Here is a 24,734-nt window from a genome sequence, read left to right as displayed (position 1 = left end):
AGTGACAGTGACACACAGATAGTAGCAGTAACACACAGATAGTGGCAGTAACACACAGATAGTGACAGTAACACACAGATAGTGACAGTGACACACAGATAGTGACAGTAACATACAGACAGTGACACACAGATAGTGACAGTGACATACCGATAGTGACAGTGACACACCAATAGTGACAGTGACACACCGATAGTGACAGTGACACACCGATAGTGACAGTGACACACCGATAGTGACAGTGACACACCGATAGTGACAGTGACACACCGATAGTGACAGTGACACACCGATAGTGACAGTAACACACAGATAGTGACAGTAACACACAGATAGTGACAGTAACACACAGATAGTGACAGTAACATACAGACAGTAACACACAGATAGTGACAGTGACACACAGATAGTGACAGTAACATACAGACAGTGACACACAGATAGTGACAGTGACATACTGATAGTGACAGTAACACACCAATAGTGACAGTGACACACTGATAGTGACAGTGACACACAGATAGTGACACTATCTGTGTGTCACTATCAGTGTGTCACTGTCACTATCTGTGTGTCACTGTCACTATCTGTGTGTCACTGTCACTATCTGTGTGTCACTGTCACTATCAGTGTGTCACTGTCACTATCAGTGTGTCACTGTCACTATCAGTGTGACAGTGACACAGATAGTGACAGTGACACACTGATAGTGACAGTGACACACTGATAGTGACAGTGACACACAGATAGTGACACACAGATAGTGACAGTGACACACAGATAGTGACAGTGACACACAGATAGTGACAGTGACACACAGATAGTGACAGTGACACACAGATAGTGACAGTGACATACTGATAGTGACAGTGACACACAGATAGTAGCAGTGACACACAGATAGTGGCAGTAACACACAGATAGTGACAGTAACACACAGATAGTGACAGTGACACACAGATAGTGACAGTAACATACAGACAGTGACACACAGATAGTGACAGTGACATACCGATAGTGACAGTAACACACCAATAGTGACAGTGACACACCAATAGTGACAGTGACACACCGATAGTGACAGTAACACACCGATAGTGACAGTAACACACAGATAGTGACAGTAACACACAGATAGTGACAGTAACACACAGATAGTGACAGTAACACACAGACAGTAACACACAGATAGTGACAGTGACACACAGATAGTGACAGTAACATACAGACAGTGACACACAGATAGTGACAGTGACATACTGATAGTGACAGTAACACACCAATAGTGACAGTGACACACTGATAGTGACAGTGACACACAGATAGTGACACACCGATAGTGACAGTGACACACCGATAGTGACAGTGACACACCGATAGTGACAGTGACACACCGATAGTGACAGTGACACACCGATAGTGACAGTGACACACCGATAGTGACAGTGACACACCGATAGTGACAGTGACACACCGATAGTGACAGTGACACACAGATAGTGACAGTAAAACACAGACAGTGAAACTAACACACCAATAGTGACAGTAACACACAGACAGTGACACACTGATAGTGACAGTGACACAAAGACAGTGACAGTAACACACAGACAGTGACAGTAACACACCAATAGTGACAGTAGCACACCAATAGTGACAGTAACACACCAATAGTGACAGTAACACACCAATAGTGACAGTAACACACCAATAGTGACAGTAACACACCAATAGTGACAGTAACACACTGAGTGATACCCAGACATTGCCAGTGAATATACAGACAGTGCTAGCCACACGTTGCCAGTGACACACAGAAAAACAAACACACACTGACACCCCAGGTATTGCTAGTGCCCCCCCCTGTATAACAAACACACACTGACACCCCCAGGTATTGCTAGTGCCCCCCCCTGTATAACAAACACACACTGACACCCCCAGGTATTGCTAGTGCCCCCCCCTGTATAACAAACACACACTGACACCCCCAGGTATTGCTAGTGCCCCCCCCTGTATAACAAACACACACTGACACCCCCAGGTATTGCTAGTGCCCCCCCTGTATAACAAACACACACTGACACCCCAGGTATTGCTAGTGCCCCCCCCTGTATAACAAACACACACTGACACCCCCAGGTATTGCTAGTGCCCCCCCCTGTATAACAAACACACACTGACACCCCCAGGTATTGCTAGTGCCCCCCTGTATAACAAACACACACTGACACCCCCAGGTATTGCTAGTGCCCCCCCCTGTATAACAAACACACACTGACACCCCCAGGTATTGCTAGTGGCCCCCCTGTATAACAAACACACACTGACACCCCCAGGTATTGCTAGTGCCCCCTTGTATAACAAACACACACTGACACCCCCAGGTATTGCTAGTGGCCCCCCTGTATAACAAACACACACTGACACCCCCAGGTATTGCTAGTGGCCCCCCTGTATAACAAACACACACTGACACCCCCAGGTATTGCTAGTGCCCCCTTGTATAACAAACACACACTGACACCCCCAGGTATTGCTAGTGCCCCCCCCTGTATAACAAACACACACTGACACCCCCAGGTATTGCTAGTGGCCCCCCTGTATAACAAACACACACTGACACCCCCAGGTATTGCTAGTGGCCCCCCCTGTATAACAAACACACACTGACACCCCCAGGTATTGCTAGTGGCCCCCCCTGTATAACAAACACACACTGACACCCCCAGGTATTGCTAGTGGCCCCCCTGTATAACAAACACACACTGACACCCCCAGGTATTGCTAGTGCCCCCCCCTGTATAACAAACACACACTGACACCCCCAGGTATTGCTAGTGGCCCCCCTGTATAACAAACACACACTGACACCCCCAGGTATTGCTAGTGGCCCCCCCTGTATAACAAACACACACTGACCCCCCAGGTATTGCTAGTGGCCCCCCCCTGTATAACAAACACACACTGACCCCCCAGGTATTGCTAGTGCCCCCCCCTGTATAACAAACACACACTGACCCCCCAGGTATTGCTAGTGCCCCCCCCTGTATAACAAACACACACTGACCCCCCAGGTATTGCTAGTGCCCCCCCCTGTATAACAAACACACACTGACCCCCCAGGTATTGCTAGTGCCCCCCCTGTGCCCATTCCTGGGGATCACATGACCCACAAGCTCCCCGCATCCCCATCACATACACCCAACAGGCACTCACCGCTCTCCCGGGGGGGTCCCTTCCAGTTGAGGGAGCAGAGTACCTGCTGCTTTCCAGGCCAGAAGGCGGGACACTAAGTGGCTCTTTCCCGTGGGCTTCCCGGGGAGTGGGTGGGAAGGGCTCGGCTCCTGACTGCTGCTCCTGCCCACAATCCCCGGCGCTACTGTTGGAGCAGAAAACATGGCCGCGCAATAGGATTGGGCAGCATCACTTAGCGGCGAGAGTGCAGCGCCACCTAGTGGCTAGAGCCTGCCATTGCAAAGAGTCCCGTTGCCTGGTCGCCAGGTTACCTCGCTTATAAGCTGTGTCCGCTGTGTCGCTATTTGCCCAGGCAACTGCGCCTCTCCTCATATAACTGTAAATTACCGTAATGGGTCATTTGTATCTGCAATAAAGATTATATCTCAGGGGTCGAAGTCAAACTTCATGTTTTCAATGAAAGTCCATGTCTGATAATGGCGCCAAAATGTCCCTCACAGTCCCTGCTTCCCTTTCTCTGTCCCTTGGGTAATGGCTCTGGCATTTCAGACCTGACCAACTGCACAGAAGTATCACATAACCAGTTTTCAGTAGTTAGTCTGGCCTAGGGTTGCCACCTTTTCTGGAAACAAATGCTGGCCTTCCTATATTTTTTACTTTTTCCCTATTAATAACATTGGCATCAAGCGTCATTTTTACCGACCAGGCCAATAATATATTGGCCAGGTGGGAACCCTACACTCGCCCAGGGTCGGACTGGGAGGTGCAGGGCCCACCAGGGCTGCCGCCCAGCGCCGGATTTCAAATCCCCCCGTCTCGAGGTCGCCCCCATTCGCGCCCCCCCTCTCCCTGGCGCGCATGCGCGAACAAACATCCACGCCGACGTAAATGCGCATGAGCGGCCATTTAAACTCCCATATGGAACAGTGGGGAGAAGTCCCCATTGCTCTGTATGGCCACTAAATGTTAAAATATCGTTGCCTCGCCTGGGGTGGCCTCGCCACAAATCCGGGTCTGCTGCCACCCCAGGGGCCCCACACCACCCAAGGTGCCTCCTCCAGCCACGTCCCCCACAGGGGCCCCCACTGCCGTGCACCCCCCCCCCCCCTGCCGCCATGCACCCCCCCCCCCCTGCCGCCATGCACCTCTAACCCCCCCCCCCCGCAGGGGCCCCGGGTTAGGGGTATATGAAACACGTCAGGGGAGGACATTGGAGGCCAGAGGAAGCAGCAATAGGGTCGGGTCCCAGTCCGACCCTGCTCTCGCCCTATAGTTACTCAAATTTGAATGTCCATAGCAGAACTGGGTATATAGTGAAGCCTGCAAAAAAAAAAAAAGCCTGGATTTGGAGCATCCCTAGATGTGCTATGAGTAGGGTTGCCATCTGGCATTATGGCAAATTGGTGGTCAGGCTCAGACTAGGTTTCAAAAAGCCCAGGCATCAGGTCCAGACGATAATTGGGTTGCTCAACCCTCTGTTAGTGCACCCATAGGGGTGTCAGATGAAACAACTGGAAGAGCCCCACCTTGTATGGGGATCAATATACAATAGCAAAAAAATCCAGTAGCACGCTGAAAACCATGCAAAAATGTGTTTATTAGCCCAAGTACATACAAACAAAGCAACGTTTGTTGCTTTGTATGTACTTGGGCTAATAAACACATTTTTGCACAGTTTATATTTTCAGTGTGCTACTGGGTTTTTTTTGCTGGCATCAGGTCCAAATTGGGATTTAAAATAGTCCCTGGTGTTTCTAGTACACAGAGTAGTGCTGGGCCAAGCCGGGGGGTTGCTGGCGGTGCTGAGGCAGGGGAGGGAGGTAACCCACAAGCAGATGATGGGCTGATAAAGGGCCCGGAACTAGGGGTAGGCAAAAGATGAGGGACGTGCCTAGTGCCCCCTCAAGTTGTGCCCTAGGCACGTGCCTCTTCTGCCAACCCCTTGTTCCAGCCCTGACACAGACACCCAAACAGCCCACACAGGCCCAGTAAATAGTGACTGCCTATGGCAGGGGTTCCCAAACTTTTATTACCCATGAGCAACATTCAGGGTCGGACTGGGCCCAGACCCAACCCTTGCGGTACTCCCCCTGCCTGACCGCTCCTGCCCTGATGCGCTAATTTTATGCGCTCGGGGGAGAATGTCGGGTGGGGGGCCCCATGAGTGCAGGCACCTGCAGGGCCCCTGGGGCGGGAGCCCCGGTGGACCCTTCACCCCCCAGTCCGATCCTGGCAACATTTAAATATAAAAAAAAGTTGGGGAGCAACACAAGCATGAAAAAGTTCCTAGGCAGTAGCCAATAAGGGCTGTGATTGGTTATTTGGTAGCCCAGTATGGACTGGCAGCCTACAGGAGGCTCTGTTTGGCAGGACAGATGGTCTTTATGCCTCCAAGTCAGAAATTCAAAGATAAGCACCTGCTTTAAGACCACTGGGAGCAACATCCAAGGGGTTGGTGAGCAACATGTTGCTTCTGAGCCACTGGTTGGGGATCCCTGCTCTATGGCATCTTACAGCAGTCTGACAGATTGCCGGACCTGGGTGAATGTGCTGAGTCAACTTTTAGAAACTTACTCAAACCAGCTGTTTATTTATATTGGCAAAGGCGCCCAAGCAAAGGCACGCGTTTAGGGCTGAGTCGTCAGATAGGGCTAGAATTCCTATTGTTTCTACCATCAAAATTTGCCTCTGCGTACTTGAAATGCCAGGGCCTATTTCCAGTCCAGGCCTGTATATATGCATTCAGGGACCTGTGCCTGGGATGGCAGCTTTATGTGGGTGGCCCTCAGGTGCCTATAGAGAAAAAAAAATAACAAGAAGAAAAAATTGCTTTATGCTTCTGGCTAAATCCAACAGCAGAGCTAAGGGGGAGCTCCCTCTTCTGTGTGGTTCTTTCACACTGTGAGTAGACAGAGTGGGCTGAGGGCTGGCACCTAGGGTAGCACCCAACCTTCATACAGCCCTGGTTAACTTGGGCAGCAATTGGTAGTTTGAGTGTAGAAAGAGGATGTATTTTACAAAATATATGGTTTTCTGGGGTCAACTTACTGTTAAGGGGCTCTTACGACATACTGTATAATATGCAAGCAGTGCGCCAGAGACACAGGCTTTCCAAATCAGTTTTATTTCTACACATATAACAAAATATATTCCTGACATCTTATGAATCATTTATTAGGTATATCTTTTTACAGACATTTAGTCAGTGGCTTTCTGCACTCCTCAGCTGATTGGCCTCAATACCTAAACAAAGCACCAGACTACTAGTCATTTTTCTATATTTAACATAGTAATATTGGTTTATTAAACCCCTCCCAAACCCAATCAAGTGAAAAGACATGAGCTGCCTACAGCTGCTAAAGAGAGATATACATATACCTCTGCGGGAAGGAACCAAACATATTATCATGGGGGTCTGTTTCCTCCTATTCATCCTAAAAATGAATAGTTAGAAATGCTGTATTTTATATGTTGAACTTACATTTTCACTGGTCAGTAGCACTGCACATGCTCAGTGGGCTCTGATCAGCTGTTGGGAAGCTAAGCTTAGGGGTTGTCAAAAATCATCAGAAAATGAGGTTCCAGCAGCCCAGAGTATGTGCTGTTAATTAGCAGAATTGGGAAGGGGGGCTACTGGGGGCATCTTTGGAGGCAAAGATCTTCCCTTCCAAAGGGCTGTGGTTGCCTTGGGCTGGTACAGAAACTCAAAACATAATGGGCAGCATTTCAACCTTACTTCTTTCTATGTGTAAAGCACAATAGGTGAGAATGAGGAAGACTACCAGCAGCTACAAGGCCACAGTTCAAAAAAATCTATAAATATTTATTCAACAGTTTACTTTTAGAACCCTGCAGCACTCAGAAACCTTCTAAAGGAGCAAGTAGGAGAGGGAGAGACATAAAAAAAAAAAATGTAAATTTAATGACACTGAACAATAACACAATTCATATTTACACAAAATCATTTACAGCACTGTATTTAGGTCCACAGGTACTTGCTAGTACGTATTACGCCATTTTCGTCCATGTGGATCAACCAGATACCTCCTCCTCCATCACTGGATTTGGCCAGGAAGTTTTCGTGGTGGTGGCAAATGGCAAACGCGGCCCTGGTTATAAATTGCGCAAAGTCCAGTGGGAACTAAAGCTGCCTTTAGGTGTCTGTCCCACCAACTGCACTTTGATGGTGATCAGCCTAAAATTCCCCTCGAGCAACAGCTGCTTATAAATTCCCCTTGCATTACGAGCCCATTAGTAGGCCTCTAGCAAGAGTGCAGTGAGAGAATTTTCTGGAACCACTTGTCTTTAAACTCAGAATCCGAGGGCATTTTGAATGCTGACAGCGCCAGAGTGCTTTTTGTGTCGGCGACCCCTTCGTCTCTTATATATTCTGGCAATAGATCTTCTCCCATCACCTAGAAAAGAAAGCGGTTTCCAAATTGATATTGATTAAATACAAACATTTGCAAGGCAAAATGCTTCCCCCCAACTGACCATGATGCATAGACATTCTGGAGCGCTGCACAAAGATTACACGCCATGCACATTAGTCCCTGCCCCACTGGAGCTTACAATCTAAGGTCCCTATTACATTTACACACACATTAGGGGCAGTTTTATCAGGAGTAAATGAATCTGTCTGTATGGATTTGGTGTGTGGGAGGAAATTGGGGAATATATAAAAGGGTACCCACGCAGACACAGACAGAGCATTCAAACAACTTGCCAACAGTGCCCTGGTTGGAATCAATCTTCCCCTGACAGACCCCTCATTTCTCTTGTCCGTTAATTGGGAATGTGGGAATTTACAATGATTTTTATGATATATGGCATATGGTCAGAACCTTAATGTATCCTACTGGTGGCCATACACTTCCAAACAGGCATCCTTGTAGGATAGATAATGGTCACTTTAAAAAAATTCAGTCGGCGTGGCTCAGATAGATCCATAGTATGGGTCTCTCTCTTACCAAAAGCTTGATGTTAGGGTTATGTTTCCATAACTCTTGATATGCCACAATAAATTCTGGGGTTTATCTTAATCTAAGTTTAAGCTTCAGAGGAAACAGACACTCACCTCTGCCATTAGACTTTCCATTGTGTCCTTCAGCCTGAAAACTCTCAGCTGCTCTTTGATTTCTTCTTGGGCCTTTAGATTCCGATCCAGCACAAAGGAGGCCTGCTGAGGCTGCACAAGCTGGAAGAGAAGCCTAGAAGTAGAGAAGGCTGGTGATAAGTCACAACATTTCCAGATGCTAGAAATAAAGCTGAGCTTAAACCTCTGCTGAGTGTATAACACAGTGCAGGTACAGAACAGCAGAAGTGAAAGCAAGTGCTTTCTGAAGCACCCTGCAGTGCTGCCAAAGCCGAGTAAAGGCAAAGTTACAGATACCATACAAGGGTGATTTACTTAAACTAGTTGAGATAAATGAGATAGGCAACAGACGATGGAAGATGGGCTGGCCTCTAACATATGATAGAGGGAAGCTAGATGGGTAATTGAGTAAAGTACAGATAACAGAATATCACTTATTAATGGAAGGGGAGATATACTCTATTAAAGGAACAGTAACACCAAAAAATGAAAGAGCTTTAAAGTAATAAAAATATAATGCACTGTTGCCCTGCACTGGTAAAACTGGTGTGTTTGCTACAGTAACACTACTATAATTTATATAATAAGCTGCTGTGTAGCCACGGGGGCAGCCATTCAAGCTGGAAAAAAAGGAGAAAAGGCACAGGTTACATAGCAGATAACAGATAAGTTCTGTAGAATACAATAGTGTTTTATCTGTTATCTGCTATGTGCCTGTGTCTGTGCCTTTTCTCCTTTGAATGGCTGCCTCCATGGCTACATAGCAGCTTATTTATATAAATTATAGTAGACTTACAACTTTTACCAGCGCAGGGCAGCAGCGCATTATATTTTAGTTACTTTTATACACTTTCATTTTTTGGTGTTACTGTTCCTTTAAAGTTTCATTCTACTTTTCTAAGGGATGCCCACTGCACAATTTAACTTGTCCCACATGACAAAGCACAGTCAAGTACCCTAAAGGTGCCCATACACAGGCCAAAAAAAGCTGCTAACTGGGCACCTCCAGGCCAGGAATTTGTATGGGGCCCTTGGGAGGGCCTGTCCAACCAATATCAGACCAAAAGTTGTCCAGAAATCTATCAGGCAGATGTGAAAATCCCTCTGGGCACGTAGGCATGCCAATCTGGCCCTCGTCCAACCTGCAGTATGATCCAATCATGGGTCCCCAGGCTCAGCCAAACCTGGCCCACTGCGTGGGTGGCCAAATCAGGCAGAGATCAACTTGTTTATTCACTTTGACAAACAAACGGATCTCAAAGTGTATGACCGGCTTTAATCTGAAAGGGTAATTTAAGATGGCCATACATGCACTGATATAATCTGACTTTTGGACCATGTGTGGGCGCTGAATTATCACACCAATAATTTTTATACCATGGTGATTGGTCGTGTAGTCGATAACAATGTATTGTGTCCCTTGGGGGACCTACAACATCCACCAATTTGTTATTTTTATGACATTCTTTCTATAATTTCAGTCTGAACGTTACGACCGATATCCCAACGTTCATCAGAAGACTAAAATTTGAACATGTATGGCCAGCTTAACATTTGCTAACTGTGGCTGAATTACCAGTAAAGGCGTGACAGTCCTAAGGAAGGTTAGGAAATATTGGGGGTCCTGTGTGGTGGGTGGGTCCTGCAGCAGGTCTAAGTAATATAAATGGGTTTCATTCTTCTTCATTTCAGTCGATATATAATTACATTTCATCAAGAAGCAGGGGTATAACATACAAGCACTCACATCTCTAGCTCTAACTAGCTGGTTACCTTGCTCGGATGAAAGACGCACACGAGCACATCAACAGATCAGTTTTGGTGCCAACTTCCAACAAGGAAAGCCTGCAAAAATCCATATCAGTTCTATTTATGCCTCTTCCTGCCTGGCTACAGCAGTGAGAGATTTCTTTACTTCTGAAAAACAGATTTAAGTCCCTTTGCCTTCCTCGTTCCTTTCCCTCCCCCGACGTGGCATTATTGGTCAGTATACTTTCTAGATGCAAATCGGATTGGTTTCTCTCCACTGATCCTGTCGCCTGATTGGAGGCAGCTAGATGGGCCCTTGCATAGAATTCAGCCAGTCTCTTCCAAATCCATGGATTAAATGGGTGTAAAGAGATCAGCTGCTGCAAACAGGAGATGGCTTTTGGTAGGTTCCCCAGATGATCCAATATGGTGACTTGTAGATTGAGGGTACACGTCAAGTGATCAGTGTTAAATACGCCATTCATCTAAAGGGTAAATGGTAATTGTAATATTTTTATTGAAATGATTACAGGGATAATCTTGTACTGAGCAGAAATATAGATATGAAAACACTGTACCAGAGTCTCAGCTATCTCCAAAGCTTCTGTATATCGTCCCATGTTAACTAAACAGCGTGCCTGGCTTTCCTGGACATCTCTTCTCATCGCAGTGTTGGTAGGTGGTAACAGCAGGAAACAACTGCAGTAATGCCCAAAAGCTTTCTGCAACAAATAAGGGCAGCCATTATAAAAAGCGTTCCAGTTGCAATATCTCATTTTTACCCCAGATGCATTTTTACCCCACTTCAGGTGATACATTTTGGACAGGTAAAGGCAGCCATAAATAGCCAGATTTGGTTTGGGCAGTTTGGTCAATATCAGACTCAATGCCCAACCATCTACATATGTTTGGCAACTAAGGGTGGCAGTTTCAGAACACCATCCTGCAGCGTCAGACTGGTTTGCCAATGTAACCGAGAAGCTTCTAAAGAGCCCCAGTTAAGGACAATTTCCTATAAGCCATTTCCTATTGCAACCATAGGCCAATATAGTGACCATATTATTTAGTGCATGCTACATCTAATATTGTGAGTGTTGAATGTCAGATTCTCTTTTTGGGACTCATGAGGTCAAGTGCAATGCTGTCACTCAAGCCAGAAAAAATGTTGGTGTGCAGCTCATCAAACAGTCCCCCAGGCTGAGACACCAGGGAAGTGTAAGAAAAATGGTGACATAGTGCTCAGCAAACACCACTGTGGGGTAGAAGGTAAGCGACTAGAATGACTGGGGTTTCCCAACAACTTAGTGATTCTAGCTTTCCCTCTGTGCCCAACACAACTCAAAACACCTGTGAGTGCACAGCCTTTGTTGTTGTCGGCTGATCAGACCATGTCACTTCTTCCATCCCAGTCAAACGTATAGGCAACTAAATAAGGAAACCATTAAAAAAAAAAAAAGAACCTGCACCTCAAAGTCTTTCAGCTTGTAGGCCAAATCTGCTCTGAACTTCAGCACGGTGAGAATCTCAACGGAATCTTCACTATTCACTTCTTCCGTAAACCACTGGGGAGAAAGCAAAAACCAATCCTACTGTGTAAATGAGATCATTACATGCTGTATATATCTCGGTAAGCCCCTATTAATTCTCACAATGCAGATAATGTATAACACGTTACAAATTCACAGATCCAAGTCCATTTTATAAAGCTAATTGTGACAATATTCAGTGTTAAATGGGTCTTTTGATGAACACTTCTTTGTGACGTGTTGAAAATTGCTTGCAGCTTCCTTAAAAAGTCCTCTTCAATAAGACCTTAAGACGTATCCAAAATAAATATAAAGGAAGCGCATGAAAGATAAAACAAAATAAAACTAATAAAACTCACCAGATTTTAACCACTCATGCCAAAACTCAACTCAACTAAAGATCCAACTGTGAAGGGTGAATATACTTCTCCTCTCCAACAATACGATAAAGAGCACAAAGCTATTTTCTTTTGTGCTCCTGAGGAATCGTGAGGAATATCACGTGAAACGCGTTGAGCTATAGCCATATTGGATCAAGGTTGTTGTTGTTACTGGATCCTGATATGCTCCATTTTAACATATGCTTGCGAGTAGCCTGCATTGTATAGGATTTTTATCTTTTTAATAAATTGTGTTAAGGCCCCCATACACAGGCCGATAGAAGCTGCCGATATCGGTTCCTTGGACCGACTCGGCAGCTTATCTGCCCGTGTAGGGGCAGAAACGAGCGGGCTGGCCGACCGATATCTGGCCTGAAATTGGCCAGATATCGATCGGCCAGGTTAAAAGATTCAGTCGGATCGGGGACCGCATCGGCTCGTTGATACGGTCCCCGAACCGACTGCCCCATTGCCGCCTTACATAATCCGGTCGTCTGACCCCAGGGCCAAACGATCGGATTATTTTTTTTTTTTTTTTAACTTCAAGCTCCCCGATATTGCCCACCCATAGGTGGGGATATCGGGGGAAGATCCGCTCGCTTGGCGAGATCTTACTGTGTATGGGGACCTTTTACACTATTTACATTTTCTTTCCTCTGTATTGTATCATTGGAGAGGAGAAGTATATTCACCCTTCACAGTTGGATCTTCTGTTGAGTTATCTTTTTGGCATGAGAATGGTTAAAGCCTGGTGAGTGCGCACACTTACCTAACCATCCGGGTGGAGGTTTTACAGTTGCACCAAGCATTTCAAATTTTTTTTGATGTGTTATATACACACTTGGGGGGTCATATTTTGCACTATTAGTTTTATTTTATCTTCGCTTCCTATACATTCTATAAAGCTGTCAGTTATCTGTTGCTAAAGCAAAGCATGCATCTATCCCAATACAATAACACTAAGGGGCACATTTACTAATCCACGAACGTCCGAAAAGCGTCCGAATGCGTTTTTTTCGTAATGATCGGTATTTTGCGACTTTTTCGCGAATTATCGCAAATTTTTCGAGCGCTCAATACAAAAGAAAAAGTCGCGACAATTCACGAAATTCATGATGGCTATGAAAAAGTCCCGACAATTCACGAAAGTCATAATGGCTATGAAAAAGTCCCGACAATTCCTGAAAGTCATGATGGCTATGAAAAAGTCGCGACAATTCACGAAAGTCATGATGGCTATGAAAAAGTCGCGACAATTCACGAAAGTCATAATGGCTATGAAAAAGTCGCGACAATTCACGCAAATCGTAATGGCTATGAAAAAGTCCCGACAATTCGCGCAAATCGTAATGGCTATGAAAAAGTCGCGACAATTCGCACAAATCGTAATGGCTATGAAAAAGTCCCGACAATTCGCGCAAATCGTAATGGCTATGAAAAAGTCGCTACAATTCACGAAAGTCGTAATGGCTATGAAAAAGTCCCGACAATTCACGAAAGTCGTAATGGCTATGAAAAAGTCGTGACAATTCACGAAAGTCATAATGGCTATGAAAAAGTCCCGACAATTCCTGAAAGTCGTGACAATTCGCGCAAATCGTAATGGCTATGAAAAAGTCCCGACAATTCACGAAAGTCGTAATGGCTATGAAAAAGTCCCGACAATTCACAAAAGTCGTAATGGCTATGAAAAAGTCCCGACAATTCACAAAAGTCGTAATGGCTATGAAAAAGTCCCGACAATTCACGAAAGTCGTAATGGCTACGGAAAAGTTGCGACAATTCACGAAAAAGTTGCGCCGGTGTCGAATAAAATCGCAAAAAATACGAAAAAAAAAGTCGCAAAATGTTCGCTTACAATCCAATTTTTTCCCATTCGGATTTGTGGATTAGTAGATCAGCCCCTAAGGATGCTGTTTCACTGTAGTCATAGCTACAGGACATAATAGAGGATAAAAGGGGCTCCTTAGTTAGTAGTGCAGGGAAGCTTTAGGACCCCCAGCTGTTAAGATGGATACAAGCCCAGAGTAGCACACCTGCTGCTCACACCGCTTGGCAACATACGCTTCTTCTGTTCCCTTCAGGCGGGATCTCGGTTCCGCAAAATCCGAATCCTCGAAACACAAGCCCATGCTGGCGTCCATGTTGGAAACGCCGCCGCGTCCGCCTGGAAATTGCTTCCTAAAGGAAACAAGGCGCCGCATTGTACGTTCCTATGACGTCGCGCCTCGGCAAGGCTGTATTGCGCATGCTCAGAAGGAGCAGAGCGGCTCTCCGGCGCATGCGCAGTGCTGTCAGGTTGTATTGGGATTCGGCTGCTTCGCTGAGCGGTGCGTGTGTCCGACCCGGCAGCAGTGGGGCCCGCAGGTACCGGCACTGAGGCGTATGGGCAGCATATACTTTTTCATGTGAGTGGAGTTTATTTGGGTGCTGCCATCCCATAATAACTCTTAGTACTTATCTAAGACACACTGAGCTACTAGTAGCAGCTACTTTTTCAAGGCTACTAAACTCCAGAAAATCCCCTGCCATAGACAATACTGAGAATAGCCTCTGATAAGAGTGAAGACACACAGAGCTACTAGTAGCAGCTACTTTTTCAAGGCTACTAAACTCCAGAAAATCCCCTGCCATAGACAATACTGAGAATAGCCTCTGATAAGAGTGAAGACACACAGAGCTACTAGTAGCAGCTACTTTTTCAAGGCTACTAAACGCCAGAAAATCCCCTGCCATAGACAATACTGAGAATAGCCTCTGCTAAAACACACGTAGAGACAATTATCAGTAAATGATCAGCATTGTCTGTTTTAGTAGCCACGACAAGTAGCTGCTACTAGTAGCTCCGTGTGTCTTCACCCTTAAGGTGCCCATACCTTAAGCGGAGCGGATCTTCACCCGATATCCCCACCTACGGGTGAGCGATATCGGGTAGAAAGTAACTTGAAAAAAAACGATCGGATTACATTTGCGGCCATGGGGCAGTCGGTTCGGGGATCGCATCAACGAGCCGATGCGGTCCCCGATCCGACCAGATTTTCTAACCTGGCCGATCGAGATCTGGCCAATTTCAGGCCAGATATCGGTCGGCCAGGCTGCTCTGTTCTGCCCATACACGGGCCGATTAGCTGCCGAATCGGTCCAAAGGAACCATATCGGCAGCTATAGTTGGCCCGTGTATGGGGGCCTTTAGGTATGTTGTTGTTTTGCATTATAGTTGCTAAGATTTTATTTAGAGTTGTATCTGTAAATGTCAATGTCTATTTGTGTCTCTGCCCGACTAAGCTTTCTTACTACTTATGTGCTGTGACTTCCCCAGGCAGCAGTGCTGTAAGGGTGAAGACACATGGAGCTACTAGTAGCAGCTACTTGTCACGGCTACAAAGATAGACAGTGCTGATCATTTACTGATAATTGTCTCTAGGTGTGTTTTAGCAGAGGCAATTCTAAGTACAGGTATGGGACCCGTTATCCAGAATGCTTGGGACCTGGGGTTTTCTGTAATTTGGATCTCCCACCTTAAGTCTACTAAAAAGAAATATTTAAACAGAAATTAAACCCAATAGGATTGTTTTGCCTCCAATAAGGGGTAATTATATCTTAGTTGGGATCAAGTACAGGTACTGTTTTATTATTACAGAGAAAAGGGAATCATTTAACCATGAAATAAACCCAATAGGGCTGTTCTGCCCCCAATAAGGGGTAATTATATCTTAGTTGGGATCAAGTACAGGTACTGTTTTATTATTACAGAGAAAAGGGAATCATTTAACCATGAAATAAACCCAATAGGGCTGTTCTGCCCCAATAAGGGGTAATTATATCTTAGTTGGGATCAAGTACAGGTACTGTTTTATTATTACAGAGAAAAGGGAATCATTTAACCATTAAATAAACCCAATAGGGCTGTTCTGCCCCAATAAGGGGTAATTATATCTTAGTTGGGATCAAGTACAGGTACTGTTTTATTATTACAGAGAAAAGGGAATCATTTAACCATTAAATAAACCCAATAGGACTGTTCTGCCCCAATAAGGGGTAATTATATCTTAGTTGGGATCAAGTACAGGTACTGTTTTATTATTACAGAGAAAAGGGAATCATTTAACCATTAAATAAACCCAATAGGACTGTTCTGCCCCCAATAAGGGGTAATTATATCTTAGTTGGGATCAAGTACAGGTACTGTTTTATTATTACAGAGAAAAGGGAATCATTTAACCATGAGATAAACCCAATAGGATTTTTCTGCCCCCAATAAGGGGTAATTATATCTTAGTTGGGATCAAGTACAGGTACTGTTTTATTATTACAGAGAAAAGGGAATCATTTAACCATTAAATAAACCCAATAGGGCTGTTCTGCCCCAATAAGGGGTAATTATATCTTAGTTGGGATCAAGTACAGGTACTGTTTTATTATAACAGAGAAAAAAAAAATAATTTTTAAAAATTAGAATTATTTGCTTATAATGGAGTCTATGGCAGATGGCCTTTCCGTAATTCGGAACTTTCTGGATAATGGGTTTCCAGATAACGGATCCCATACATGTAGCAGCTACTTGTCATGGCTACAAAAATAGACAATTCTGATCATTTACTGATAATTGTCTCTACGTGTGTTTTAGCAGAGGCAATTTTCAGTATTGTCTATGGCAGGGGATCTTTTGGCGTTTAGTGTCCGTGACAAATAGCTGCTACTAAAGGCTTGGACCGATTCGGCAGCTAATCGGCCCATGTATAGGCAGAAATGAGCTGCCTGGCCGACCGATATCTGGCCTGAAATTGGCCAGATCTTGATCGGCCAGGTTAGAAAATCCAGTCGGATCGGGGACCGCATCAGCTCATTGATGCGGTCCCCAAACCGACTGCCCCATGGCCTCAAATGTAATCTGACCGTTTGACCTCAGAGCCAAACGATCGGATTATTTTTTTTTTAAAGCCACTTGCTACCCGATATCGCCCACCCATAAGGTGGGGATATCGGATGAAGATCCGCTCGCTTGGCGACATCGCCAAGCGAGCGGATCTTATAGTGTATAGGGACCTTAAGTAGCTCCAGGTGTCTTTGCCCTAAGTGTATATATTAGATATGGGTAGGAGATCCTGCATTGTGGGTGGCAAGACTGTCGGAACACAGAGCACATTGCAGAGTCAGATTGCCCAAAATCATCCCATAACCGGTAAATGACATAGCTAGCAATAGGAGAAATTGGAAGGGCATTTGGCTGGTTTAAGATCTGTTTTCAGGGAGAAATCTGCTCAGTGTAGTATAAGCCCAGGACCCCTCATTGGGCTGCCTGATAATTATAGGCATTAACTGCACAATGGCAATTAGTTTTAAACAGTCTCATTGCATAATGAAAAGAAAGATCTCACTGGTTGTTAGTGGTAATGACACTTGTGCAATTTAGCACCTATGTTCTTATATCAACCCCTTTATCTGCCCATTTGTGCTACAGGCTCTCACTTCTTTCTTTTTTTGGGGGGGGGGGGGGGGCTGAGCCATTGAGCTGACTTAGATCAATAAGCCCTTCTCTTGCCTGTGGTGGAACACATAATGACCCACCTCAAGTTAGATACACTTATTTACATGTATGGTGCTGCTTGCTAAAGATTCTCGTTGAGTGTAACGGCACTTACGGGCGTTTTTACGGGCGTTTCCATGGGCTGGTATAAAGGTAGCACAATATAAGGGTCCTGAAAGAGGCGTAAGGAAGCTTATCTGAGGGAGCGAACAAAACTCCCTGTGACTTTAAAGTACATTTCTCAAATTAGAAAAACCATCAACATAATTATGTAATTATGTAATGACATAAATATTTGCACCACCCATCCCATTAAAGTAGGTGGCTTCTGACATATGCACAATGATGCGTTCAATTATTCCTGTTAAACAAGATACACACAGGGCCACAGCCGTAGTTGTGCCCCATTATTTATATTAAATAGCACAGTTCAACCTCCGGCCTTTCAGCTTTTGCTTGTACAAGTCTCAGCACCCCTGATAATCCTTTGGCAGGTTGAGCAACTTGTCGGTGTTCTTGCATTATGTAAACTGAGCTCATCTTGGGCTTATATTAATAAGATATTTTAAATAAAAAGTAATTAGTCTTCAAGGGATGGGAATTTACATTAATAGATAATTATATTAGGAACCGATTAACCAGCCTACATGTTTATGTAATGTTAGGAAGCCAGTACATTCAGGGGAACAGAAAAGGGGAGCAGACAGTGCCCAGGTCAGGATTGAACTCAGCACCCCAGCACTGCAAGTTTGTATTTCCCTTTGTCTCCTTGTATTTTAAAAGCTTTTCAGTTCCAAATCCTCTTATCTTGCAGCTTTTCCACTTCCCTCCTCTGATCCTGATAGAAAGTCCAGCTTACACACCAGAGAGGTAAGTGATAATGGGTTTGCCATAGGCGGCCATTTTATTTGCCAATGGTAGCACTTGGCAAAACTTGGACTTAACCTAAAACCTTGCCATAGACAATAGTGAGAATTGCCTCTGCTAAAACACACGTAGAGACAATTATCAGTAAATGATCAGCATTGTCTGTTTTAGTAGCCACAACAAATAGCTGCTACTAGTAGCTCTGTGTGTCTTCACCCTTAAGGGCTGTGGCACATGTAGATATTAGTCACCCGCGACAAATCTCCCTGTTCGCGGGTGACTAATCTCCCCGAAATGCCACCCCACCGGCATTAATGTAAATTGCCGGTGGGATGGCATAGGTGGCACTGCGATTTTGGGGAAATTGTTGTGCCACGTATGCCATCCCACCGACGATTTACATACTCGCCGGTGGGATGGTATTTTGGGGAGATTAGTCGCCCGCGACAAGGGAGATTTGACGCGGGCGACTTGTCTCCCTGTCTGCCACAGCCCTAAAGCTGTATAGCAGAATTCAGTGTTTTATGCTTCTGCTACATAGTTTCAAAAGTGAGAACCACCAGGGCAGAGGATAGAAAGGAATAAACTATCACTGCTTTCAATAGTAATTATATGCATTAATCATTTTAAAACCTTTGGACATTTCGCAATAAGGTATACTGGAATGTTGCATTAAGTGCCAGCTTCTTTTATTAGGCAGATGATATATCCAGAGGGGGTACAAAGGTATGTTTGGATATGGGTATTGCGCAGTTACAGTGTAGCACAAATAATATTATTTTAAGATTATTATGATACACCGATTGATAATGGATATGATCATAAATAATTTCCTAAGGTGGATCTGTGAGCAGAATCGTGGATTGGTTGAAAGGTCTGGGCAACGGGCAATACCAAATACTGGGGGATATTTGTAGGTTGTACTTGGAGGCAGAGCATCAGTGCGTTACAGTCTCAGGTGAAGCAACCTTTGGCAGTGTTTATAAAATTTTATCTTTTACCCTTTTTGCCTTGATCTAAATCAACAGTGTGGTAATTAGTAATAGGTTCGGGTAAAAGCTTATATTTTTGTACGTCATAGTCTGCTGTAAACAGGAGGATTGGGCCAGATGAGAAATGAGTACATTCCTTGTTAAAGTGATACTGACCATAAAAACTACTCTTCAAGATATTAATGTATAGTAAAAGTTGCCTATAGGTCATGTTGATCATTTTTTGCTGATAGGTCTGCTTTTGTAAGTAATTGTTAGTTTAAGTTCCTAACGGGGAACTCCACCCCAACACAAGACAAGTTACATAACATAATTTCAAGCAACTTTGCAATATATATCAGCTTTTTTATGATAATGTAATAATATGGTTTTGGAACATTTGCCTAAGCCCCGCCCCCTGTTCCCCTGCTGATCTGTCTTCAGCCTGCAGCCTCCCAATCCCACAATTCCCTGCTGTACAGGTGATGTCAATAAGGAAAGGAACATCCCAGTGCAATGCATTGTGGGTTATGTAGTTCCTGCATGCTGTCTGCAAGCTGTGGAGAAGTTGTTACAACTTGTAACATCAATGTTTTAGTCCCTTCTCCCCTGCGAGGATTTCAAATGATGCAGAAAGAGAAGAACTATTTTGCAGCTGGCTTTCAGCATATAAAAATGGTATTTATTCCTAAGGAGCAACAGATTACAGTGATAGGTATATTAGGGGTTCCTGGGTTGTGTGGGGCTCTTTACCAAATTTTGATTTGTCATTGAGTAATAAAGAGGATCAGATAGGTAATGTAAGAACATTGGGCAAATACATTTAATGCAACGTTATAAATAGCATGCAAAGACAATGTTATGATAGATGTAAAAAAAAAAAAAAAAAAAAAAGGTTTAATTCTGGTGTGAGTATCTCTTTAAGTACACATGTGCCTATAGAATTGACTGGAAGCTAATGAGTGGAAATGTGTAATAAAACAAGTTATCAGCTGTTTATTCTTTGTGCATTTTGGGAGATAACACAGTAAACGGGCTTAGTGCAAAATAAATTAGAAACAAAGTAAAATATTCTGCCTGGTTTTTCTCCTTTTTTTGTCACCTTAATCAAATTACCTAAGGAAATCTTAAGGGAGACTACAGATGGAGCAATGAATCGCGTGGCGACCTGTATGTTTACACAAAAGTTAGTTGCCACATTTTTAGTCGCTGCTACTGCAGTTTTCTTATTAGTTGTGCCAACTAATCACCCCGTCTGTCTTTGCCCTAAATAAAAATGTAAACCATCAAAACAAATTACATTACATTTACATTAAATTTACATTAATTTTATGTCTAGTTTTTTAGCTGTTATCCATTTCTACACTAATATAATGTGGAAACAACAGTGCTACCTGCTGTTCATTCTGTTTGCCTGCCCACCTCAAGCAGAAAATGTAGTTATTGAGAATAGAAAAGTCTTGTGATATTGCTCTGCTCAGAAAATGAAGTTTGTAAGCAAAGGAGTCAGCTGACTTTGGTCAGTTCCAAGCAGGACAACATCACAAGACACTCCTAAGAAGAGCACTCTGAGCAATTTTCCATTCATTTATAGCAAGGGTTTACATTGCTTTACGTCCCAGAATCTTCTTTTTTTGGCCACATACAGTCTCCTTGTAGAAGGTTTGCCAGAGGCAAGTAAGGATCTCTCTCAAAGAAGAAGTGGGGTGAGTAATGTAAAAATAAAAGAGAGAATAAGGAGGGGGAAATAGGGCACAAGGTGATAGCAAAATAGACAGCAGAAAAGTGAAACGACTCAATAGAGAGGAGGAGAAGATGGGAAGACTTACCTGATTGGCTGGAGGGGCTGGTGGGATCTACCTAAAGGTGGAGAAAGTTTACACCAGAAAGAAAGAATGTTTAAAATGACATATAAAAAAAAAAATAGGCATTAAAATAGCAGTTGCACTAAGACTGTTTACTACATTCACCCTTGTTCTCAGAATGGATAACAAGTGCCAAGATTGCTGTTAGAATAATGAAAGCAAATGTGTGATTGGTGGCCCTGGGTTACGGCCCATGAGCAAAATTTGCACTTGTTATGATATTGCGTGTTACACACCGGCTGATACTTGTTTTATTTCACGCAGCTTTCCTCATGGCACCATCAGCAGATGGGCCTGGAATTTCACCAACCTGGCATCCAATCCCTGTGCTTTCTGTGGAGGAGGAACAAGAACTTAGAGAGGCTGAGGCAGGATATATCAGCCCCCCACTAACTGCAGTATTTGCTGCCCCCATCCTCGATAAACGCCAAATCTCTCGTCTCTCTCAGGCAATATGTAGCGAGTATCCGCTCCCTGAAATGCTTCGCTTCCTTAAGAGGGTGAGGTGTTGTGCGTCCAGGCATGAATTCCTTCTCCGTCTGGCTACAAAGGGAGAAGAGGAAGATGTACTGAAACCAAGAGTCAACCAATCAGATTCTGAATTAGCCGATTTGGCCAAATCACAAAACAATGTGTATAGTTCTGATTCATGGACGGTTCCTTCACTAACTGATATTTTTCTAGATAAGGTTTTTGATTTGCAGGGTTTGGGTGACCCATTTTTAGTGTACGTCCCTGCTAGGGCACCAAGGAACCCAAAGGAGCAGCAGCTGTGGTCGGGATACTGGCCAAGTACATACCACGCAAAGGGCAAAGCAGAAGTAAATGCAGAAGAAAGCCTCAGGGGCAAACAGATATCTGAGGAGGAGCGATCAAGAATTGGACGTTACATGGGAACAGCAGTGGAGGCCGCGCGGGCGAGTCAGGCAAGGGGAGGAAAGGGTGTCGGAGCCGTGGTAGTTGATCCGAGGAATGGAGAGGTTTTGGCAATAAGCTCTGACAGGACTGATGAGGACGGAGGCCCACTTCTTCACGCCTGCATGGTAGCCATAGATATGGTGGCACGAAAGCAAGGTGGTGGTGCATACGCTTGTCTGAAGGAAAGCAATGGAGAATTGGGAATGGCTCGGGACAGGATTACAGACAAGAGAAACCGGCAATTTATTCACACAGAGGAGACTGGAGAGAAGTTAGAGCAGGGGGATATAGAAGGTGGGAACAACAATGAGCAAAGTGACATTCTGAGAGATATAACTGATGGGGCAAAGCGCAAGCGATTGGAGGAGAGCACAGAGGGAGAAGAGGTGCCATATTTGTGCACAGGGTATGAGATCTACGTGACCAGAGAACCGTGCGTCATGTGTGCAATGGCTCTCCTGCACTCCCGCATCTTTAGCGTTTACTATGGGTGTGCTACCCCCGGGGGGGCTCTGGGAACCTGTTACCGGCTACACTGCGGCCCAGGGTTGAACCACCGTTTCCAGGTATACAGGGGGATCATGGAAGATGAGTGCCAGAAGCTGATTTGTCCTGGGAACTCTTAATTGTGCTCTTTTAGTCATATTGTATTTCTTAAACTGTCATTTCTGTATAATGAAAATTTGTTTTTATGAAACGATTTGCTTTTTTAAATATGTTTTATAATATCCTTTGTGTTTGGTTAAAAAAAAGAAAGAAAGAAAGAAAAACCTGTTGTCTGTGTAGTTAATTAAGTTTTTAGCTTTCTTTATGGGCTCCAGAAAGTGTGTGTTCTGTGTTACCACCATGTTTTCATTTTCTCCCTGCATTACATGAGCCAATGAATGGACAAAGTTCTGCCTTTTGCTCCCACACTACTTCCTGTTACAGTTAGAGCTGCATCACTTCCTGTCAGCTGAGCACACATCAATGACCAATCTATTAGTAAAGTATTCATTCTGAGAGTATAGTTGTCCTTTAAAAACACAGGTCTTACAGATAGGATAAGTTCACACCTTAACACAATATGCTTTGTTTGCCCCTTCCCTCTCCTCCTCCCATCTCCATACATTGTACTGGAGACCAAAACTGCTCCTCATATTCTATAGATAGGGCTATACTAGTTCTTTTTTATGAAGAAGAAGGACCATCTCCTTCTGTGTATGTATAATGATATTAATACAGGACAATAGCTTGCTGTCCCTTCCTGCTGCTGACTGGCATTGGTACTATAGCCAAGTTTATTCTCCACAAGTATCCCCTGGTCCTTCTCCATTAAGGATTTGCCCTTTGTCTCATTAACAGTATGCATAGCATCTTTATTACTAATTATTACTAACTATTGGGGGTACATACAGTGGTGTGAAAAACTATTTGCCCCCTTCCTGATTTCTTATTCTTTTGCATGTTTGTCACACAAAATGTTTCTGCTCATCAAAAACATTTAACTATTAGTCAAAGATAACACAAGTAAACACAAAATGCAGTTTTTAAATGAGGGTTTTTATTATTTAGGGAGAAAAAAAATCCAAACCTACATGGCCCTGCGTGAAAAAGTAATTGCCCCCTGAACCTAATAACTGGTTGGGCCACCCTTAGCAGCAATAACTGCAATCAAGTGTTTGCGATAACTTGCAACGAGTCTTTTACAGCGCTCTGGAGGAATTTTGGCCCACTCATCTTTGCAGAATTGTTGTAATTCAGCTTTATTTGAGGGTTTTCTAGCATGAACCGCCTTTTTAAGGTCATGCCACAACATCTCAATAGGATTCAGGTCAGGACTTTGACTAGGCCACTCCAAAGTCTTCATTTTGTTTTTCTTCAGCCATTCAGAGGTGGATTTGCTGGTGTGTTTTGGGTCATTGTCCTGCTGCAGCACCCAAGATCGCTTCAGCTTGAGTTGACGAACAGATGGCCGGACATTCTCCTTCAGGATTTTTTGGTAGACAGTAGAATTCATGGTTCCATCTATCACAGCAAGCCTTCCAGGTCCTGAAGCAGCAAAACAAACCCAGACCATCACACTACCGCCACCATATTTTACTGTTGGTATGATGTTCTTTTTCTGAAATGCTGTTTTACTTTTACGCCAGATGTAACGGGACACGCACCTTCCAAAAAGTTCAACTTTTGTCTCGTCGGTTCACAAGGTATTTTCCCAAAAGTCTTGGCAATCATTGAGATGTTTTTTAGCAAAATTGAGACGAGTCATAATGTTCTTTTTGCTTAAAAGTGGTTTGCGCCTTGGAAATCTGCCATGCAGGCCGTTTTTGCCCAGTCTCTTTCTTATGGTGGAGTCGTGAACACTGACCTTAATTGAGGCAAGTGAGGCCTGCAGTTCTTTAGATGTTGTCCTGGGGTCTTTTGTGGCCTCTCGGATGAGTTGTCTCTGCGCTCTTGGGGTAATTTTGGTCGGCCGGCCACTCCTGGGAAGGTTCACCACATGTTTTTGCCATTTGTGGATAATGGCTCTCTCTGTGGTTCACTGGAGTCCCAAAGCTTTAGAAATGGCTTTATAACCTTTACCAGACTGATAGATCTCAATTACTTTTGTTCTCATTTGTTCCTCAATTTCTTTGGATCTTGGCATGATGTCTAG

At 44.2% G+C, this 24,734-nt stretch overlaps 3 protein-coding genes across 9 annotated transcripts in view; 1 reads left to right on the top strand and 2 right to left on the bottom strand.

Annotated features, from left to right (window-relative positions):
- The window catches only part of sgms1 (sphingomyelin synthase 1), a 105,097-nt gene extending 101,643 nt beyond the window's left edge, over nt 1–3,454 (bottom strand). Inside the window, exon 1 of one of the 2 annotated variants that reach the window (XM_012966487.3) lies at nt 3,220–3,454. The gene's annotated coding sequence lies outside the window, so the exon portion shown is untranslated. The remainder of the gene's footprint in view (nt 1–3,219) is intronic. The other variant, XM_012966488.3, reaches the window with a different exon arrangement.
- A 3,647-nt stretch (nt 3,455–7,101) lies between these two features.
- Nucleotides 7,102–14,165, bottom strand: c8orf76 (chromosome 8 open reading frame 76). The gene is given in 6 exon segments (NM_001045584.1): nt 7,102–7,613; nt 8,276–8,408; nt 10,067–10,527; nt 10,621–10,764; nt 11,509–11,604; nt 13,985–14,165. Coding segments are annotated over 6 exon segments (1,095 nt in total). The 5' UTR covers nt 14,093–14,165; the 3' UTR covers nt 7,102–7,460.
- Nucleotides 14,166–14,220: 55 nt separating this feature from the next.
- Nucleotides 14,221–24,734, top strand: part of minpp1 (multiple inositol-polyphosphate phosphatase 1) — a 40,391-nt gene continuing 29,877 nt past the window's right edge. The window contains exons 1-3 of one of the 6 annotated variants that reach the window (XM_004915797.4): nt 14,229–14,315; nt 18,290–18,345; nt 21,443–22,860. In XM_004915797.4, the coding sequence (XP_004915854.1) occupies nt 21,451–22,722 (1,272 nt within the window). In that variant the 5' untranslated portion in view covers nt 14,229–14,315; nt 18,290–18,345; nt 21,443–21,450 and the 3' untranslated portion in view covers nt 22,723–22,860. Of the gene's footprint in view, nt 14,357–18,289; nt 18,346–21,442; nt 22,861–24,734 lie in introns of those variants that run through there. The other 5 variants (XM_004915795.4, XM_031905308.1, XM_002935426.5 and 2 more) reach the window with 5 other exon arrangements.

This window comes from Xenopus tropicalis, chromosome 7, assembly GCF_000004195.4.
Source record: "Xenopus tropicalis strain Nigerian chromosome 7, UCB_Xtro_10.0, whole genome shotgun sequence".
Classification (NCBI taxonomy): Eukaryota; Metazoa; Chordata; class Amphibia; order Anura; family Pipidae; genus Xenopus; species Xenopus tropicalis.
The sequence above is the reverse complement of the archived record's forward strand: the minus strand, read 5'-3'. Positions and strand labels throughout refer to the sequence as shown.